This window comes from Cephus cinctus, unplaced genomic scaffold (assembly GCF_000341935.2).
Source record: "Cephus cinctus unplaced genomic scaffold, Ccin1 Ccin1_scaffold1553, whole genome shotgun sequence".
Classification (NCBI taxonomy): domain Eukaryota; kingdom Metazoa; phylum Arthropoda; class Insecta; order Hymenoptera; family Cephidae; genus Cephus; species Cephus cinctus.
This window is the reverse complement of record NW_014333871.1, coordinates 254572-270927: the sequence shown is the minus strand read 5'-3', so window position 1 is coordinate 270927 and position 16356 is coordinate 254572. Positions and strand designations below refer to the sequence as shown.

Genomic DNA, 16356 nt, shown 5'->3' with positions numbered 1-16356 from the left:
CAGCTCTCCAGAGGCTTTCACGAAACCTCTCCGCCAAATCATGCATCCGTTCCGCGTTCCGCGGCAAGTTCGCCGAGTGCGCGATTTCATCGAAAACTTTTCCACCCTCTTTCACCTTCGCTCCCAACGTTTCCATCCCCTTGCTCTACTTCCAAACCCTCTGGATCAGTCTCTCTCTCTTTCTCTCTCTCTATCCCTTCTGTATCCTCTACACACCCGCTCCCATCGGACTATACCGACTGGCCTCTCACAATTTTACCACCCGATCTCTCCTTTCAAGCCTGATATTTCCGCAAGCGATTCCGCCCCTCCGCTGCGTCCCGACTTTCCACCAGAATCACCAGAGAGACTGTGAGTAAGGGGCGAGAAACGAGACGCCCGGTACCTGGACTAGGAAGCCGTTATCGTAGCCAAGTGGGATTCGCGATTTAACGATGAGTGAATAATTATAGGGTTTATGGTCTAAACCGTGAGCTTTAGTGGGAGTCCTCTTCGTTCACTATGTTCGCAGTTATATTTACGGGACAACGATGGCAATTTCATTGGCAGGCAGGCAGCGAAAATTTTGAACGACCCTGCGCTCCGCGTGCCGTCAGTCTTGAAAAAGAAGAAGAAAAAAAAGTCAAGTCCAAGTAGCTCAAGGATCTGCCACAAACGTACCCGACGTATGCGGCGAGAGCCGTGGAAAAGTAATTGAAAAAATAGCAAGCACAGTGTCAAGTACAGTATACCGAACTTCTCGTGGCTTCGGACAAAACTATCGCGACCGTTAAACGCGGCCATTTGATGGCTGCTTGCGAGGAAGCGCGTGCCATTGGACAATAACAACCATCAGGAACGAAGCATTTGGAGCAGTGAAAAGGATCAGGGATCCATTTTAAAATAACGTACCAGAGCATTCATATCGTTTAGAATGCGCCTTAAGGTGCAGTTCGGGTTACAGTTATGCTACCGCTTGGATGAAAACTCTTAAGAGTTACGATCGCCTGGATGCTGCACCACGTATCTCATAGCGAACCTAGAGGTGCCTGCTCTGTTTTACCGACTGAGTGAAAATTCATAATTAAACGACCGTGGGCTGCTGATTATATGAGAGTTCTAGAAGAAGAGGCACGTTCCTGAGTACGGGAGCTAGGGGATAGGTGGACCAGGTTGAGTAGAGCTACTGTGGTTACTTACGTGATCCTCTCTATAATGTAAACCAGTGGGCGAGTATGGGGAGCGAAGAAGAGAGAAGTATCGAGCAACCTGGGTAATATTTAAACGGTTAACTCGGGGGAGGAAGGTGCTCGCCCGGAAAGCATCTCAGCCACCCCTTACAAGGAAGAGGAGCAAGAGCAACTTGGATAAGAGCGAGATATAACCCTCAGCGAAATATTTACTAGCCCTGTACGTTCCATTTTGAGATCGAACAACGTTTTCTCACCTGAACTCCCGGAAGTAGCTGACCCAAGAGCAAAAAGGCGGCTGGACCGGTGGGATCCGGCGCGGACTACCTCAGCACGTAGACAGGGGGTGCCAACCGTGGCGACGGAGAAACGCCGGGTGTCGAACGCCGTCTCGTGACAAATAGAAGCTTTGTGCTGCGACAATGGGGAGTTTATTTCCGGGCCGGCTGGGGCTACAATGTAGGCACTATACTGTAATTAAATTCCCAAACCCAAGGATTCAGAGGTTAGACGAAAAGGGGTGAGCGTCGTTGCGCCCCCAGGGGGGGACAGGGGGGAGGGTTGAACCATGGCATATTGCATACTGACCGGTCCGCACGGTTTCTACGTTAAGGTCTGAGCTTTCTCCTCCGGGTTTCTAGCGCCATATTGTTGCCCCTATGTTCCTTCCTTCCTTCCCACTCAGAGATTCCTAGGTAGCTACATACCCAGCCCTAGTGCTTCCAAGTCTCCTTGGCCTTTCCGCATGACCCCGTCCCAGCGACTGCTAAATTTCCCGGCGAGTCTCAGCATCCATAACGAAGCACCTCCATGCACGTGCTAACCGACCAGGCATTCGGGAGGGCCTAGCTTGGGGTGTAATCCGCAATTTTGGCTCAACAATTTGAACGAAGCCTACTTATGTACATGAACGAAGGTAGGGCGAGCCCAAAGTGGAAGGTCGAAAGAGTGAAGAGAGGAAGAAGGTAGAATGGGGCGGGGGGGAGGGTTTGCTAGTCGAATCCGGGTGTTGTAGGTGGATGGGGGTCTCAGATAAGAGGGGCTCAAAATATAAAGTCTTTGGAAATCCGCGGGGCTTAATACTCTGGCGACGAAACAGAAAGACGAGAGACACTGCTGAGAGGAGAGCGCGAGATAGAACGAGAGAGAGAGAGAGAGAGGGACTGGAGGCTGATGGTAGCTATAATCTATATCGGAACTGTTCTAACTAAAGTATTATGTACTCCGAAGAGAGTTCTCACTGGAGGTGAGGGTGTGGGTGGTGAGTCAGATATGAGGGGGTGGGGGGGGGAGGTGGAGGACATGAAGGGTGGAAGGAAAGAGCTTTTGCGTAAGGGTAGAAAGGAGAGTTGAAGTTAGGATATACAGTATGGTAAAGCTTTCTGAGATCAGCACAGCCTCTGTCTCTCTCTCTCTCTCTCTCTCTCTCTCTCTCTCTCTCTCTCGCTCTCTACCAAGAGACTAACGAGTTATACACGAAGCACCTCCCTGTAGCCAAGAGAAAAGTTGGGTCAGATGATACAGACTATGTAAACCGTAACATTGCCTCATATTATCGATACTCCGGATGCAACTGTAAGCAGATACTCGTAGGAACATTAGAACGCTGTACCGTCTCCTTCATTATCCTCCATTCTATCTCGACACTTCTAATAATTTATATTAATTCCTCTATCATGCCCGAACTTCGCGAGGATTAATTATCTCGAATAATCAATTCTCAGATGGCACGCTCATAGGGACTTTATCATATATGAACACAAATTACGTGAATAAGTGTAAATGTTAGGATAACAATGATAAGAGCATGGGTTCAAAGATAAAGCCAATGCAGATAAAAGGGCTTTATTAGAACTTGACAATAAATACGTAGGAGACTGATGGCGCTGGTAGAAATGACAAGAGAAGCAGAGAAAGAAAAAAGAGAAAATATGAAGATAATAAAAAATATCGATTATCGGGTAATTCATTTGTCTGAAATATCGGTTATCTGTTAAATGACTTATCTTCTGCTGGTATGAGCATCGATAAGGATATTATTTTGTATTGGCTCATATTGGCCCAGCGAGTGACACGAATAGCGTTTCATCCAACGAATTTGGGTATTGCGACGGGAGTGGGTGAAGGGGGGAGGGTGAAAGTGCGGCCGCGAGGGTGTTTCGGGGTTAAAATGAAAGTTGGTACCGCGGGGTTGCCGCAGCAAATCCGGCTTGATTAAAACACTGTAGGAGGAATCCCTTACCCCTTTCCTTTTGCTACTCTCACTCAGCCCTCTTATTTCGGGCCACCCGAGAACCTCCAGCGGCACCCTTATCGCCCTCTTAGACCTCAACCCAACGTTCAACCTCCACCGCCATCCTCCCATTCACCCTTCAGCCGCAGCCTAGGTATAATCTTAATGCAGTCTTATACGAAGCGGAACGGGGCTATATTTCATTATAACCCCGCAGCCCTTCCGGACTAGGCGCGGCAGCCCCGTACCACTTTCCACTATAAGCTCACTCAGTTATACAGAGACCAAGAAACAGAAAGTTATCGCGAATCGAGTCTCCCCGACTTCAGCCCGAGCATTAAGAGTACATTGGAGCTATCCTCGGAATCTTATATCGCTACGGCAAGATGGTCCGTCCGACCCCTTCGCCGATGAACCCAAAACCCCAATTCGACGATGGCACCTTGAGAGCTCGGGAGTTTAAAACCGAAAAAACTTTTTGGATAATTCAAAATTTTCACTTTCGCATTCTCCGTTCTATCCCCAGCGCGCCGCTGGGATCAGGTGAAACGGTATGGTTGGGGGTAGCGAGTGTGGTCGGCGATGACGTAGCAGCCGAACAGGGGTGTAAGAGGAGGGTCGCTCGAGGGACTGAGAAGAAGTCCGACTCTGTTTACGATGTTACAATGCCCCACGGGGTGATCCTTCCCTGGAGCGAAATCCCGAGCGGCTGAGGACCAGGAGCATCCGGTTTTCCCAGATGCAACCCACGACCCGCGCACCAGTGCTCGATGGAAAATCTAGCGCGTGGTGCCTAGATGGGTGACTGCGGCCCTGTAGCGAGTAGGTACTACTCTATGGATAAACAAGTAAATTTTGACCTTACAGAAGGACTGGGCAAATTTAATAAGAATTTGCTACTCGCACGGGCTGTGCAGCCCTCTTTTCTTTTTTTTTTCCTCTTCAACCCCCTAGGCAAATTGCCTGTCCGCAATCTCGTAATAAAGAGGCAGGCAAGCGCAGGAAGGCAGTCAGCCATCCTGCGGGAGAGCCTCTCTTTGCACTCTTTATCCTTCGCATCCTTCGCGCCCTAATTGACACAATTTTTATAAACCCCCCCGAGAGAGCCACGGAGGGTTAAGCCGTCTTTTGTGCGCCCACCGACACCTTCGGCAGCCCTTGCCCCTTTCTTTTTTTCTTCACCCTGACACGAAGACTCTTTTTACACTGGGGTCTGAGGTTTAGCCCGAGCAAGAGCCAGAAGAGACTTCGGTAGCGTTCGTGCAAAAAGAAAGGGGTGCGCATTCCATTCGGCTTCATCCCCTACGATACGCGTCCTCGCGTTCGTTCATTCACAAAAATTGCCATCGCTCCGGCGCAGCGTCAGTAGGGGAGGGTTGAAGGAAAAAAAAGAAAATGATGAATCCACTGCAGCAAGGGTGAGACAAACTCAAAGGTTAAACTCTCTCTCTCTCTCTCTCTCTCTCTCTCTCTCTCTCTCTCTTAAGGGATGCAACTTTCACCCTCCCTCATTCCGCGTACCCGAATCCCACCTTGAACCGAAACCCGACCTACATATTTTTTTTATAATTCACCAAAATCACTGAAGACAAGGGGTTGACTCACGTATTACAACCCCCTTTTCAGGGTGGCATTGCCACTGACGTCACAGGCACGTGCCTCTTGCAACGAGCAGGAGGGTAGAGAAAAAAAGGACTAAATCCAGCCCTCCTCACTGGCCGTCCCACAGCACAGAGGGTAGGTGGCTAAGGGATGAGGGTGGCACGAGAGGTGAGTCAAGAGGCGAGCCACAGACCGTAAGTATTAAATAAATCTCTTTAAGCGGATTAGAGACTGGCTTTCCGGTATTTTAACACCAGGATTCCACGTCCCAACGGCAGATTAGTCCAAGTCAAAAATCGCATTCTTCCTCGTCCTCGCCGTACGCCTTTTCAATGTTCTCACAACAACAACGAAAATTCGTAAATAGCAAAGAATCAGCCAGTCGACATAATTGCGACGATTGCCTTTTAAACGAGGACAAAAAATAATAGTCCAATGAACTCGTACGTCAAAGTGACGTAACTAATCGAGGAAAAAAAAACAATCGTCCCCACTCAGCAATCGAGCCTCCGTGCATATACATAGTATCGTACATCCTACATATCCCAACCGAGTGAAATAATTCAACAGCTCAGAAATTGCGACGTATTCTAATAAAGAAGTTGACGGCAACGTCACTTCTGTCCCACTAGGATTACTGTCATCGTCACGAAAAGAAAAAAAAAAAGAAATTACAGACACCCGTTCATTTCCCATGATACGCACTTTTGTACGTCGATCGCCAATGATTTCTCCCGGCAACCCGTCGAAGCAGTCGGGTAAAACACAGAAGCCCCGTAATTCCAAAATTCACAGAGTCCCAGGGCTAGCAGAGCATTAGCTCGTATGTATGTATGTATATATATATATATATATATATATATATATATACAATATAAAAGGTGTCACTATCCTCGTAGCAATGAGAACTGCATTAAGGCCAATTTCTATGGTATTACCATTAACGTTTTTACGCTCGCATTAAAGATTGAACGAGCTGTAATGACTTCGGCAAACCGTAATGCGCTATTGCCACTGTTATCGATATCAAGACCCGTGGATTATTATGGTGAAAAGAGAGAGTGCGCCTGCGATAATAATAATGACGGGGGTAAGAAGAAAGGAGGGCAGAGTAAGAGAGAAGTGTGATAAAGGTAAAAAAAAGCAACCATTCGTAACCCAACGACGTAACCGATAGGATTGGTCAGGTTTTTAGAATTCCGAACTAAAGGACGAACGGTGGCGCCATCTCTTCGGAAGATTCTCGAAGCACGATGCTGGCCGTCATTATTGATTCGAAAAGTTTCTCGCACTCTTCTCCCGGGTACAGCTTGTTGTCGCTGACGACACGACGACGATGCTGCGTCAGATTTCGCAAAGTTTTCCACGAGGTAAACGTCGACCGGGCGAGAAAGAACTGTTACGTGGCGTGAAGCGTCGCGACGCCTGGTCTACGTTGGTCGCGATATGAAGTAAAGTAGCAACTAAACGGTACGGGGAGAGGGTAAAAAAGGTTATGGTGAAAGGGAATGAGGGGAAGATAAACACCCCGGGGGGGGGGATATGGAGTAGATGCAACCTGAAGTAAAGATCTAGCTATTGCAGGGGGAAGACGTTAATAATTTGGTAATAAGGGTGAACCTTCGGGGGGGGGGTTGAAGGTGGGAAACTACCCCTTTCTAGTAGGAGGGAGTTTATCTTATTCAGTAGGGGGTGTCCCTCCTTGCAAGGACTCGGCGTCGCCTACAACAGCGGCGGCAACCTCCGGAGGTGCCTACAGCCTGAATACCACCCTCGAATGCCACCCCCCCCCCTTTTCCAAGGAGAGTCGCTGCTCTCGCCGTTGGCTAAATAGCTAACTTCGCGCAACTATCCCAATAGATTATGATTATTGTGGAGGAAAGCTCTGATTTATGCAATTATCATAAATTTAGCCCCCACTTCCCTTGTCTCATTCTGCCACCTTCCGTATGCTCAGGGCGCTTCTATGCCTGTACGATTCTCTGGCTCTATTCAAAGGGATTTCAATGGCGAGTTATTTACCTCCCTTCAAACCCTCCTTAGCGTCCTGCCGATGTCTAGCAGACGCAGGAAGAAAAAGACGGCCCTTCGGGTGAGTATTGCATCCGTCGTGCGTGTTGTTGATAATAAATTTAATTTTTTATAAATTTGTTGACGTTCTTATGGCATTAAGTAAAAAATATTTCAGAAAACTTAAAGTTTAACGATCGACAATGATAATGTAATTAATAATTCATTAAAAGCAAACAATTTTATATAAAAAGTGTCTAAGGGATGACAAAATTTACCCGGTTGATAATTCAATGAAAAACTGACTGACTTGTCGTGCGAGGATGTTGCGAAAATTTTCCTTGCAGTCGGTATTCGCCCCTTTGAGAAATGAGAATTTCTACTTGAAATACTCTTAGGATATTGACCGTTCCGCGGATGGTAACTATAGGAAATGCCGGATAAGGGTAGCAAAACGAGTATCATTGATTTGAACGAAATCCGTTGGTAAGGAAGTCTTCAGTTTTACCGACCAACGATATATTCAAGGACAGTCACGACGCTGTTACCTCACGGTACGTCGATACGAGCCCATCGATTTTCCACGGAAAAAATAACGAAGCTCACCCGTGAATCCACACGAGTAAAGTTTTACTACCACCCCCTCGTTCTCCTCCCTCTCCTCCCCGGCCCCTTTGACAACACCATCGACATCAGTAAACCCCGGGAAAACTACCCAGCTAAAACTTTGCCAACTTCCCCGCCGACTGGCGGCTCGCGGCCGCGCCATGAGAAACTTCCTAACAAACTTTAAAAATCGTTACTTCTTCAAGGGATGACGTATACAGGGTTATCCAAACTTAAACATACCAATCAAATTTGACAAGTTATTTAACAATTTAAATTAGCGATTGATCCATTAAGTTGACTGTGTACGACCGGTATAATTTTTTATAAATATTAAAACAGACGCCACGAACCGTGTAAAAATTCAAATTTTCTAATCTACGCCAATACGATAAATTTGATAAGAATTAGAAATGACCTTGAAGGAAGATAAACCCCCTAGGCGCTCCCATTACACAGTACTTCAATTTTATTTACCCCAACGTACTCGGGATAACGCACAAAAGAGTGTTAAGAGTATTAAAGATCGAAAAAAAGAAAACTTAAATTCCAAATATAAAAAGCCATAAAGTCAAAGACTAATCGCAAGCGAAGCATCGGACACAGCTTGCGGTGCAAAAATGATATCCGTACTAAGGGACAGCTTAATCGCCGATGTGACGTTAAAGTTTTAAAAGTTCACCCCGATCCGACCAACTTCAAATAACCAGCCACCCCTAGCCCCATGATCCGTACTGAAACGTTTATTACGAGCAATAATAACGTCCCACTCCCCGTCTCGCTCTTTACCCCGGAATGATCAATATAACATAGAGATACGTTGCCCGATGACAAAGTGGAGCGTCAGCGCTTTATGTCCTCACAAGCATTTCGCCCAACGACGCGAAGCGTCGCGTACCAGAAACTTCGCCATAAGAGAAACTCCAAGTTACAGTATTCTAAACTAATCTGATACCAGTGGTGCTACCAGCGCAACCAAAAGCATCCGAACAACCCAAACTAGTAACAAGTGACGAAGTAGTCCTACTAGTAGCACTGGGTATAGCTATCGGTACCGCTATCAGATCACTCAGTACGAATAGACGTATCTAAAACGACGTATCGATTGCATTCTGCACCAAAACCAAAAAGGCCCGCCCTAACAAATCCGGAACCAGCATAAATCGGCAACACAGCTAACAAAGGTACCACAGGTCGACTCCCACCCAGTAATCCCCAGGAAGCAAATCAGACGGAAGCCGATACACTTCGACAAATATTTTAACGCGCAGTGGTAAGGGCCAACTATTGTCGGGTCGATTAATCGTGCTTTTCCTCCTTTCCAGCCCCACTGGGTAACTATCCCCCTCATCGGCCCTTGACGAATACTCTACATACACGGACCAGCGACACCCCCCCCTCGCCCTCCTATTTTCTGCACCCACTGGGTAACGTGCCAATTGTCCCAATCGATCACCCGCACTCGGTCGATACGAATCTGTAAAGCCGGTAATCCCGTATTAACTTTCCATCCGTATTGTCCCATTGTTTCTTCGCTGTTCCTCTTATTAAATTCTAGTTTCACGTTTCAACTGCTCTCGTCCCTTCTATCCGCAAGACCAGCCCGGCATAGTTACCCTTCCTGATATCTCTTTCCGATTCTCCTCTGGTTCTCTCTCGCACTTATCCTTTCGGTCCAAGCGTAATTATCGGCTGGTAAATATTTGAGAATCTCCGTGCGGCACGAGTAAACGCCTCGACGTTCCTGGTTCGCTGTGGGGTGTGTAGTAGGCATTAATAGGGGGTAGTGATGGGTACTAGAAGAGAGTAGCTACTCGTAAAGGGAGGCACATAGCCTGGAGGGTATTTTGTATATATATAAATGCATATACGCATATACCATACCGAGAACCATACAAGGAGCCATTTGACTTATCCAAGGGATACCAAGTGGAATATCCATTATCGACACAGACCAAGTTCCGGCGTCTGCTTTAATCGCGAGGAAGTCGCGGCGTCGAGCGTCCAGAGGCTCGCGCAACCAAACGATTACTTATCTGTATTGATTGCCGGCTAAAGCGGACGGCGAGACAAAAGAAGCTCGGTAATCAGTTAATATCCAGCATGGCAATCCGCCCACCAACGTATACCAAGTTAGTCTTTTTTTTTTAATACCTTGGTAACAGTGCTCGAGGGTGATTTGAGTCCTTATTAAAAAATAAATAATTAACGTGCAATAGCCGTACGTATATACATGTACAGAGTGTAAAACCATAAGTCGCCTGAGTTAATTTTCCTTTTTTAATTTTTTTTTCTATCTCTTTACTTACCTTTTTCGGCGTTGGATGTAGAATCGTGATGGGCACGTGTCGAGCGCCGGTTGTCAAGTGGGACGCTCCGTGACGCGATTCCTTGCTGGAGGATGACGAAGGCGACGGCGATTCGCGGCTACCGGATGTCCTGCTTGACGGCAGCTCAAGTAGATGCTGTATCGTGTAATTCTGTCTGGTCCTCTTCGACGTCATCCTGTTGTTCGATGAAACCGGAAATTGAAAAACGAAAAGAAGTTTCAGTGTTTACATCTCGGCATTGAAATACGTGCTTCGTCTTATTGTATCGATAAGCACAGTTTGTAGTAAGAAATAAAGAGAAACAAGGTAACTATGGAAGATTGTATTTCCTTCGCTGGGAATTAAAGTCGTGATTCTGGAAAAAGGGAGCGAATGAGTGAGTGAGTGAAGGGATCAACGGGGGGAGAGGGAGAGAGAGAGAAGATATAGAAGAGACAATCCCGCGGTGGAAACGACGCTCTTATTCCGCCCGTAAAGTAGCCGCTCTGATTTACTGCCCGTCGCTACACTCCGCTAAGCAAAACGAAGGCTATTGGCATCCCCCCCCCTTGGCCCCCCTTAAAAATCTCCTATTTGTCGGTCGACACGTCTCCCTCTCTATTTTTAATTTCCTCCAATAACAAAATAAATGAGGTCTCCCCCCTCTTATCGCTGCGCAGAGTCCATCATTTTTCTTGGAGCAATCATGAAAATCCTATTTCGGACAAGTTATGGTTATCCCAATTTATCCAGACAACGATATACCGGCTGAGGAAGATAGTCCAGCAGTGTTGGGATCCATGATGGAGAACGTGGAGATTCAAGGGTAGAGGAAGGAGGATGAAGTAACGTGGCGAGAGAGAGAGAGAGAGAGAGAGAGAGAGAGAGAGAGGGACAATAGCAAGGGGGATGAAGAAGGAGGCGGAAGCGCGACCGAGGATAGGAGAGACCAGGGCGGCTCGTCGCAGATATCGGCTAAAACTTTCGCATTTAACTTTTCCGTCTTGTTGGGAAACGACCAACAAAGCTCATCAGCGGAAAGTTTTACGAAACAAGGAGAACCGAGCGGGCGCGAGTAGGACGCAGTCAGGGAGGTGGGAGAGCCGAGAGAAACAGGGACAGAGACCAGTGGGCCAGCGGGGCGATAGAGAGAGAGAGAGAGGAACAGTTGGATTCAGAAGGTACTTTCAAACGTTCTCCCGTCTCTCCGGGCAGATGGATCCTTCTCGCTCCTTTTATAAAACTCCAACCGGTAACCTTTAACCTCTCCTTCTCTCCACTTGTACCTACACCTGCTGTTCCATCCCCAGAAGTCAGCCTAACCACCCCCCCTGTGGCTTCTTACTCCAATACAGGCTTTTCGGTAGCCACTGACGAAATGTCCTGATTTTACAAACTTTTCTCCTCTCGTTTTTTCTTCCATGCTGGTCCCCCTTATTCGACTAGTAGCCAGTGGACTTCTCTTGCATCCCTCCGGGATAGCTCTTCGAATCCTGAGAGATGAGGATGCTCAGAGATTCGAGAGAACGATGGTCGAGGATCGTGCCGAGTGGAAAATCAGCGCAGCCACGTGAACGAGGGTAGTACACGGCAACCCGGACAAGGGCTGAATTCCTCGTAGGGACGTGTCCACGTTGCTTGGTTAACTTCCTGATGGATTCTTCTGCTGGTAGTGTGTCAGGAATATCCAGGTTATTGCGGTGCGCATGCGCAGATCAGGATGTACACCAAAGCCTGAGATTCCTACGTTATCCGGTAGATTGGTAGATCTCGTAGACCTGGTATCTCTGGTAGCTCTAACGGTATCCCGGTAGCCTTCCGGCTACCCTGAGGCGCGAATCATACCGCGGATCCAAGAGCTCCTCTCTTCCTTTACGTCACGTTTAAATTTTCATTTTTCTTTTTTTTCATCCCTAAACTCACTTTCGCGACTTCCTGTTCTTCGGCCAGCCTCTCTGTCTGTCTGTCTCTCTTTGCCGTTTCCACTTTGGCTCGTCCCTACGTCAACTTTTACACGTACGTACTCATACCTAGAGTCCGGCAAACTTTTCAAACTTTAATGCCCCGACGCTCAAGTAATTTAACACGGGCAAATTAACTTTTCAGTTTTCCCAAAGTTTCCATTTTCACCCTCCCCCCCCTCCCTCCCCCCCACACCAGAGCAACTTAACCGCCTTTTCTACCTCGTTCTCGAGAATCTCGCTCCGATAGGCTAACTTGGCACCGGTGCGAGCGGACGTCTCGCGAAATACTTGAGTTCGGCCAACTTTTTAAGCGCCTCGCGAGCAGCCGGGACGGTAGGCAAGCAGAGAAGGAAGGAAGACAGGGGTGCTCGGTGGAAAAGTAATTCCATCCTTAAAGTCGGAGGATGGCCAGAGGGTTACGGGGCGAGACGCTAGAGTCACCAGGGGTTTACGAGGTGCCTTCGAACATTCCCGGAACTCGCGCGCCAGATCTTCTCCACTCTCCTCTCCCTCTCGACTCATCTCGGCAGCAAGAGAACTAAAGACGCAGCAAAAGTTTCGAGCCGGTGATAAGCGTTGCTCGTAATTTTCCCGTGAATCCTCGGCGTCTCCAAAATACAGGAGCCAACCTGATGATAAGGAAAAGTAATGATAAATTTGTAAAACAAAGAAAAATGGCGACGGGACTAAAGAAAAATAAAGAAAAAAAATGGTTTAATTAGCACGTACCCTTAAATTTCAATAAATTCCCATGGACTCGTCGACCACGTCACCCCGATAACAAATCTCCAATGGGATATTATCAGATTCCATAATTATTATACCAGAGAGCCTTACACCCCTCTGATCTACCCCTTTCTGGGACCTAAGGATCCATCCAAATCCTTGAGTCAATCAGAAGTCCATTAACGCAAGGATTAAACTGATACTCGCTTAAATTATAGAAGCAGCGTGCTGAGTTGATAAGTGTCAGGAGCGTCTTATCGTGATAATAATTATATTGCCAAAGATAACGAAAGTATCCTCCGACTTTCATGAAGATCCAGCCACTCCATCTCTGTCTATTGATCTGATGTCGAACGTGTTCCCTTTAACCACCGAGCTTATTAACCCAAACAAACAGAATTTTCCCACGCGTGACATGGCGTCGCGACGTGAGACGTCCACGTCGTGCCGAAGCCTCTATCAGATGCAAATCGGGTCTCTTTGCTTACAAAACGCCCAAAACCATCTACCGGCTTAGAGCTTAACGAGCTCCCGACGAATTCTAACGTAGTTCTCTAGCCTTCGACCTAGCCTCGACTACCCCTTCTGTCCTATATACATATATACACAGAAGACTTTACACCCTTCTAGCCTTTACCCTTTCTTGACTCATTCACCCCCACGAATTTCAGATAGCGATTTCTATTAATGAAAATCCCCGAAGATATTCCCACCACGTACATCAAGACAGTTTGCTAAATTGCACGCGGCTGTATTACAGCGGCTTTCCTCCTACGTGTTTCCAAACGCTATCAGTTATCAGCCACGCAACCCGGGGTACCCCCGTGCTTTAATCACCGGATTCGAGAAATTTGTTTTACACTAAGGAACAAAATTTCTACTCCAGTCTGGCTACACCGACTGCTACTTCGACACTCTTAGTGAATGCTTGAAGTTGTTCCTCGGTAGTCAGACTTGGTCCAGGAAGACAAGAGAGAATGAGATTAAGAGATAGAAAATAAGTAAGAATCCCAGTGATTAACTTCCAGCAGGAAGTTAGCTCGAATGCACGTTGCGCATTTTCATCCTGTCTAGGCCCTAGTCTCCACCTGGCTGACGATGACTGGGTGACTCGTGTCAGTGACGGGGGTGCTCGCAATGAGGCAACGTCAGTGCCAATTGTTCCTCTGGTGGTAGTGATGCTGGTAGTGTCAGCAGAAGGGCGCATGCCCGAGAAATTGGGGTTGAAAGGCTGCACTACGCTCCGAAGAATCCCAAAAGCACAGCAATAGCCACTTGGTAGAATTCGAGGACAATGGGAACGGCACGGAGTTACCTCATGAGACAAGAGCAATGACGGACTAATTAGTACATAGATATATTAAAATATACGGCTAATTAATAGTAACAATAATACCAATGACCGTATAAATTATAATACGTGCAGGTACCAGAGAGATATTAAAGATTAAAGAGATAAGGATTAAAGACTAACGGATCGATCGAATAATTTGAAGGGGATGATCGTTCATCCCCTGGACTGTTTCATGGACTTGTCACAGGGTGTACTTGGAGGGTTGAAAAAAAAAAATTTGAAAAACTCTACCATCATCCCTGTCTACTCGTATCGGTGGGAATGGGCGCTCTCGAAGCGCGCGCTTCTTTCAAACTTTCTCCCCTTGCGCAACTCACCCTCGACTCCGAGCGACCCCTCCATTCTCTACTGTAACAACCCTCACTCCAGTAGTCCCGTGTCCCAACAGGACAACAGGATAGGAAAACTCTGCTTTACTTCTTGTTAATAAAAAAAAAAATAAAGAAATCACTCGAACCTTGACGAACGATAAGGTCTAACCTGAGGGTTGATAAGGGTCCGGTTGGCAGGGGGCAACGCTAGCGCCGGTGTCCGTGCTGATGGTACGATGACGTGCGACGGTGATGCTGACAGTGTCAATGCCAATGACGAGGGGTGCACGTGGTGTGGAAAAAGATCAACTGACTACATTGGTCCATGCCGTCCACGTTCCCAGCATCCCCATTCACTTGTTGTCACTTATAAAAATCCACGACACCTCATTCACATGTTTATCCAGTAACGTCCACTGCGTCATCGTCGAACCCAAATCTTCCTCGTCAGCTCAACGTTTATCCGATTCTCTTGACAGCACTGTAACACAACGTGAGGATGCTGATGATCCAGTCGCGGAAGACGCACGCGAAAGAGTGCTACGGTAGACGCGAGTACCCGATAAAAAGGCACGCTTCGCGGATCGTCCGCTCTCTCGGAACTTGAGGAAAGTTTATACGAAATGAGGGGTTGGCCGAGCCGCGGTGGGGAGAAGGAGAAGAAGCAGAAGAAGGAGGAGGAGAAGTGGCGACCAAGAGAAGAGGCGCTGAGCGAGCAAGGGAGGCGAGGTGGTGAGGTAGTGAGGCAGGCAGGCAGTGAGGTGGTGAGAAGGCAGGAAGCAGGCCAGGGGTAGATGGGATACGGGGAGGGGGGGGGGCTCCGGTTGAGACTCCAGAAAGAAAGGGAGATCGTGGCCACGAGGGCACGTCGGTCGCGGTGGGGACGTTCAGTATGGTAAATAAAAAAAGTTTCAAGTCACTCGGACCAGCCGGCAGGAGAGGCAAGAACGGGGGGCGCATGATCCAATATGGCGACGGTCTGCAAAGTTAGCAAAGCACCCGTGGATTTACGAAAGCGATGTTCTCGTAGACGGGCATTCGAAATACGTCGTTACGTATCGCGACCTCCTGCGCGGTCCACGCGCTTCCAAACTCTCCCTCAAGTCAGGGGTACTACACGTCAATGGGACATTGATTTCTATTCTACTGGATGTATCACGCACAGTGTAGGGTGGTAGAGCGGCAGCCTACGTCCAGGGAATGACTCTACACGTGGTCGAACGGAATCCCTCCCGTCATTGAATGTCCCTAAAAATCATAAAAACTGTCAGAATATTTACTTCACGTAAACATGAAAGACTACGCTAATAAATAATCTAGTAAACCCACGTGGTAGCCTTATCGGATTGGAACTAGTAAGTAACACGTGGTCGAGCTCCCACCTGCTGACAGGAGTTAGCTACTAGACAGGTGGTGGGTCCGATTGGATGAGCAGATGAGTGAGTAGACAAGTAGCGGGCATGTCACAGCATCCGAGTGGATGGATAAGTAAACAGTCAACGAGGAGTAGATCAGCCATGAGCGGGATGCAGGTGTCTGCGAGAGAAGGAGAGAGGGTTAAGTGTATAGTATCATAGAGAGGGTAAGAGTATCGTTATATCAGTGTATATCAGGGTCGTGCGGTGGCAGCAGTGACGTCGCAGCTTTACTACCAGAGTTGGGAAAGGCGCGCGCGGTGACGGGAGCAAGTAGCGTCGGTGTCGTCGGGCAGCGCCGCGTGCCGTATAAAAGCATAAAGGAAATCCAGCGCGCGCGCAAGTTCGACTCGGGCCGTGTTTCGTACAAGGTATACGCGAGCGAGCGAGCGAGCGAAGCAGCTAGCGAGCGAGTGAGCGAACGAGTGAGCGAGAGGAGCCTGCCTGCCAGCCCTCGTGGGAGTCAGCTAAGGGAAATCAATATCTCACTAGGCAGAGAGACAGGGAGAGAGCGTGAACAAGAGTGAGAGTGAGAGTGAGCGAGAGGGACAGAGCGCGTGAGATAGATGGAGAACGAAAAAAAGAGTGAGAGACAAAGAGAGAAAGACGAGAAAGGAAAAGTCAGACAGAGAGAACGCGACGGAGGGTGTCGGGGGG

At 47.9% G+C, this 16356-nt stretch overlaps 1 protein-coding gene across 26 annotated transcripts in view; it reads right to left on the bottom strand.

The window, feature by feature from the left end:
* LOC107273268 (mucin-17) overlaps positions 1-16356 on the bottom strand; it is a 225126-nt gene that overhangs the window by 202089 nt on the left and 6681 nt on the right. For 13 of the 26 annotated variants that reach the window (XM_015751284.2, XM_015751281.2, XM_015751278.2 and 10 more), the window contains 4 exons: positions 15614-15820; positions 15448-15532; positions 14454-14765; positions 9930-10125 (listed from right to left, as the gene is read on the bottom strand). In XM_015751284.2, coding sequence (XP_015606770.1) covers positions 9930-10124 — 195 coding nt within the window. In that variant the 5' untranslated portion in view covers position 10125; positions 14454-14765; positions 15448-15532; positions 15614-15820. Of the gene's footprint in view, positions 1-9929; positions 10126-11326; positions 12017-12334; positions 12581-14453; positions 14766-15447; positions 15533-15613; positions 15821-16356 lie in introns of those variants that run through there. The other 13 variants (XM_025090616.1, XM_015751291.2, XM_015751296.2 and 10 more) reach the window with 9 other exon arrangements.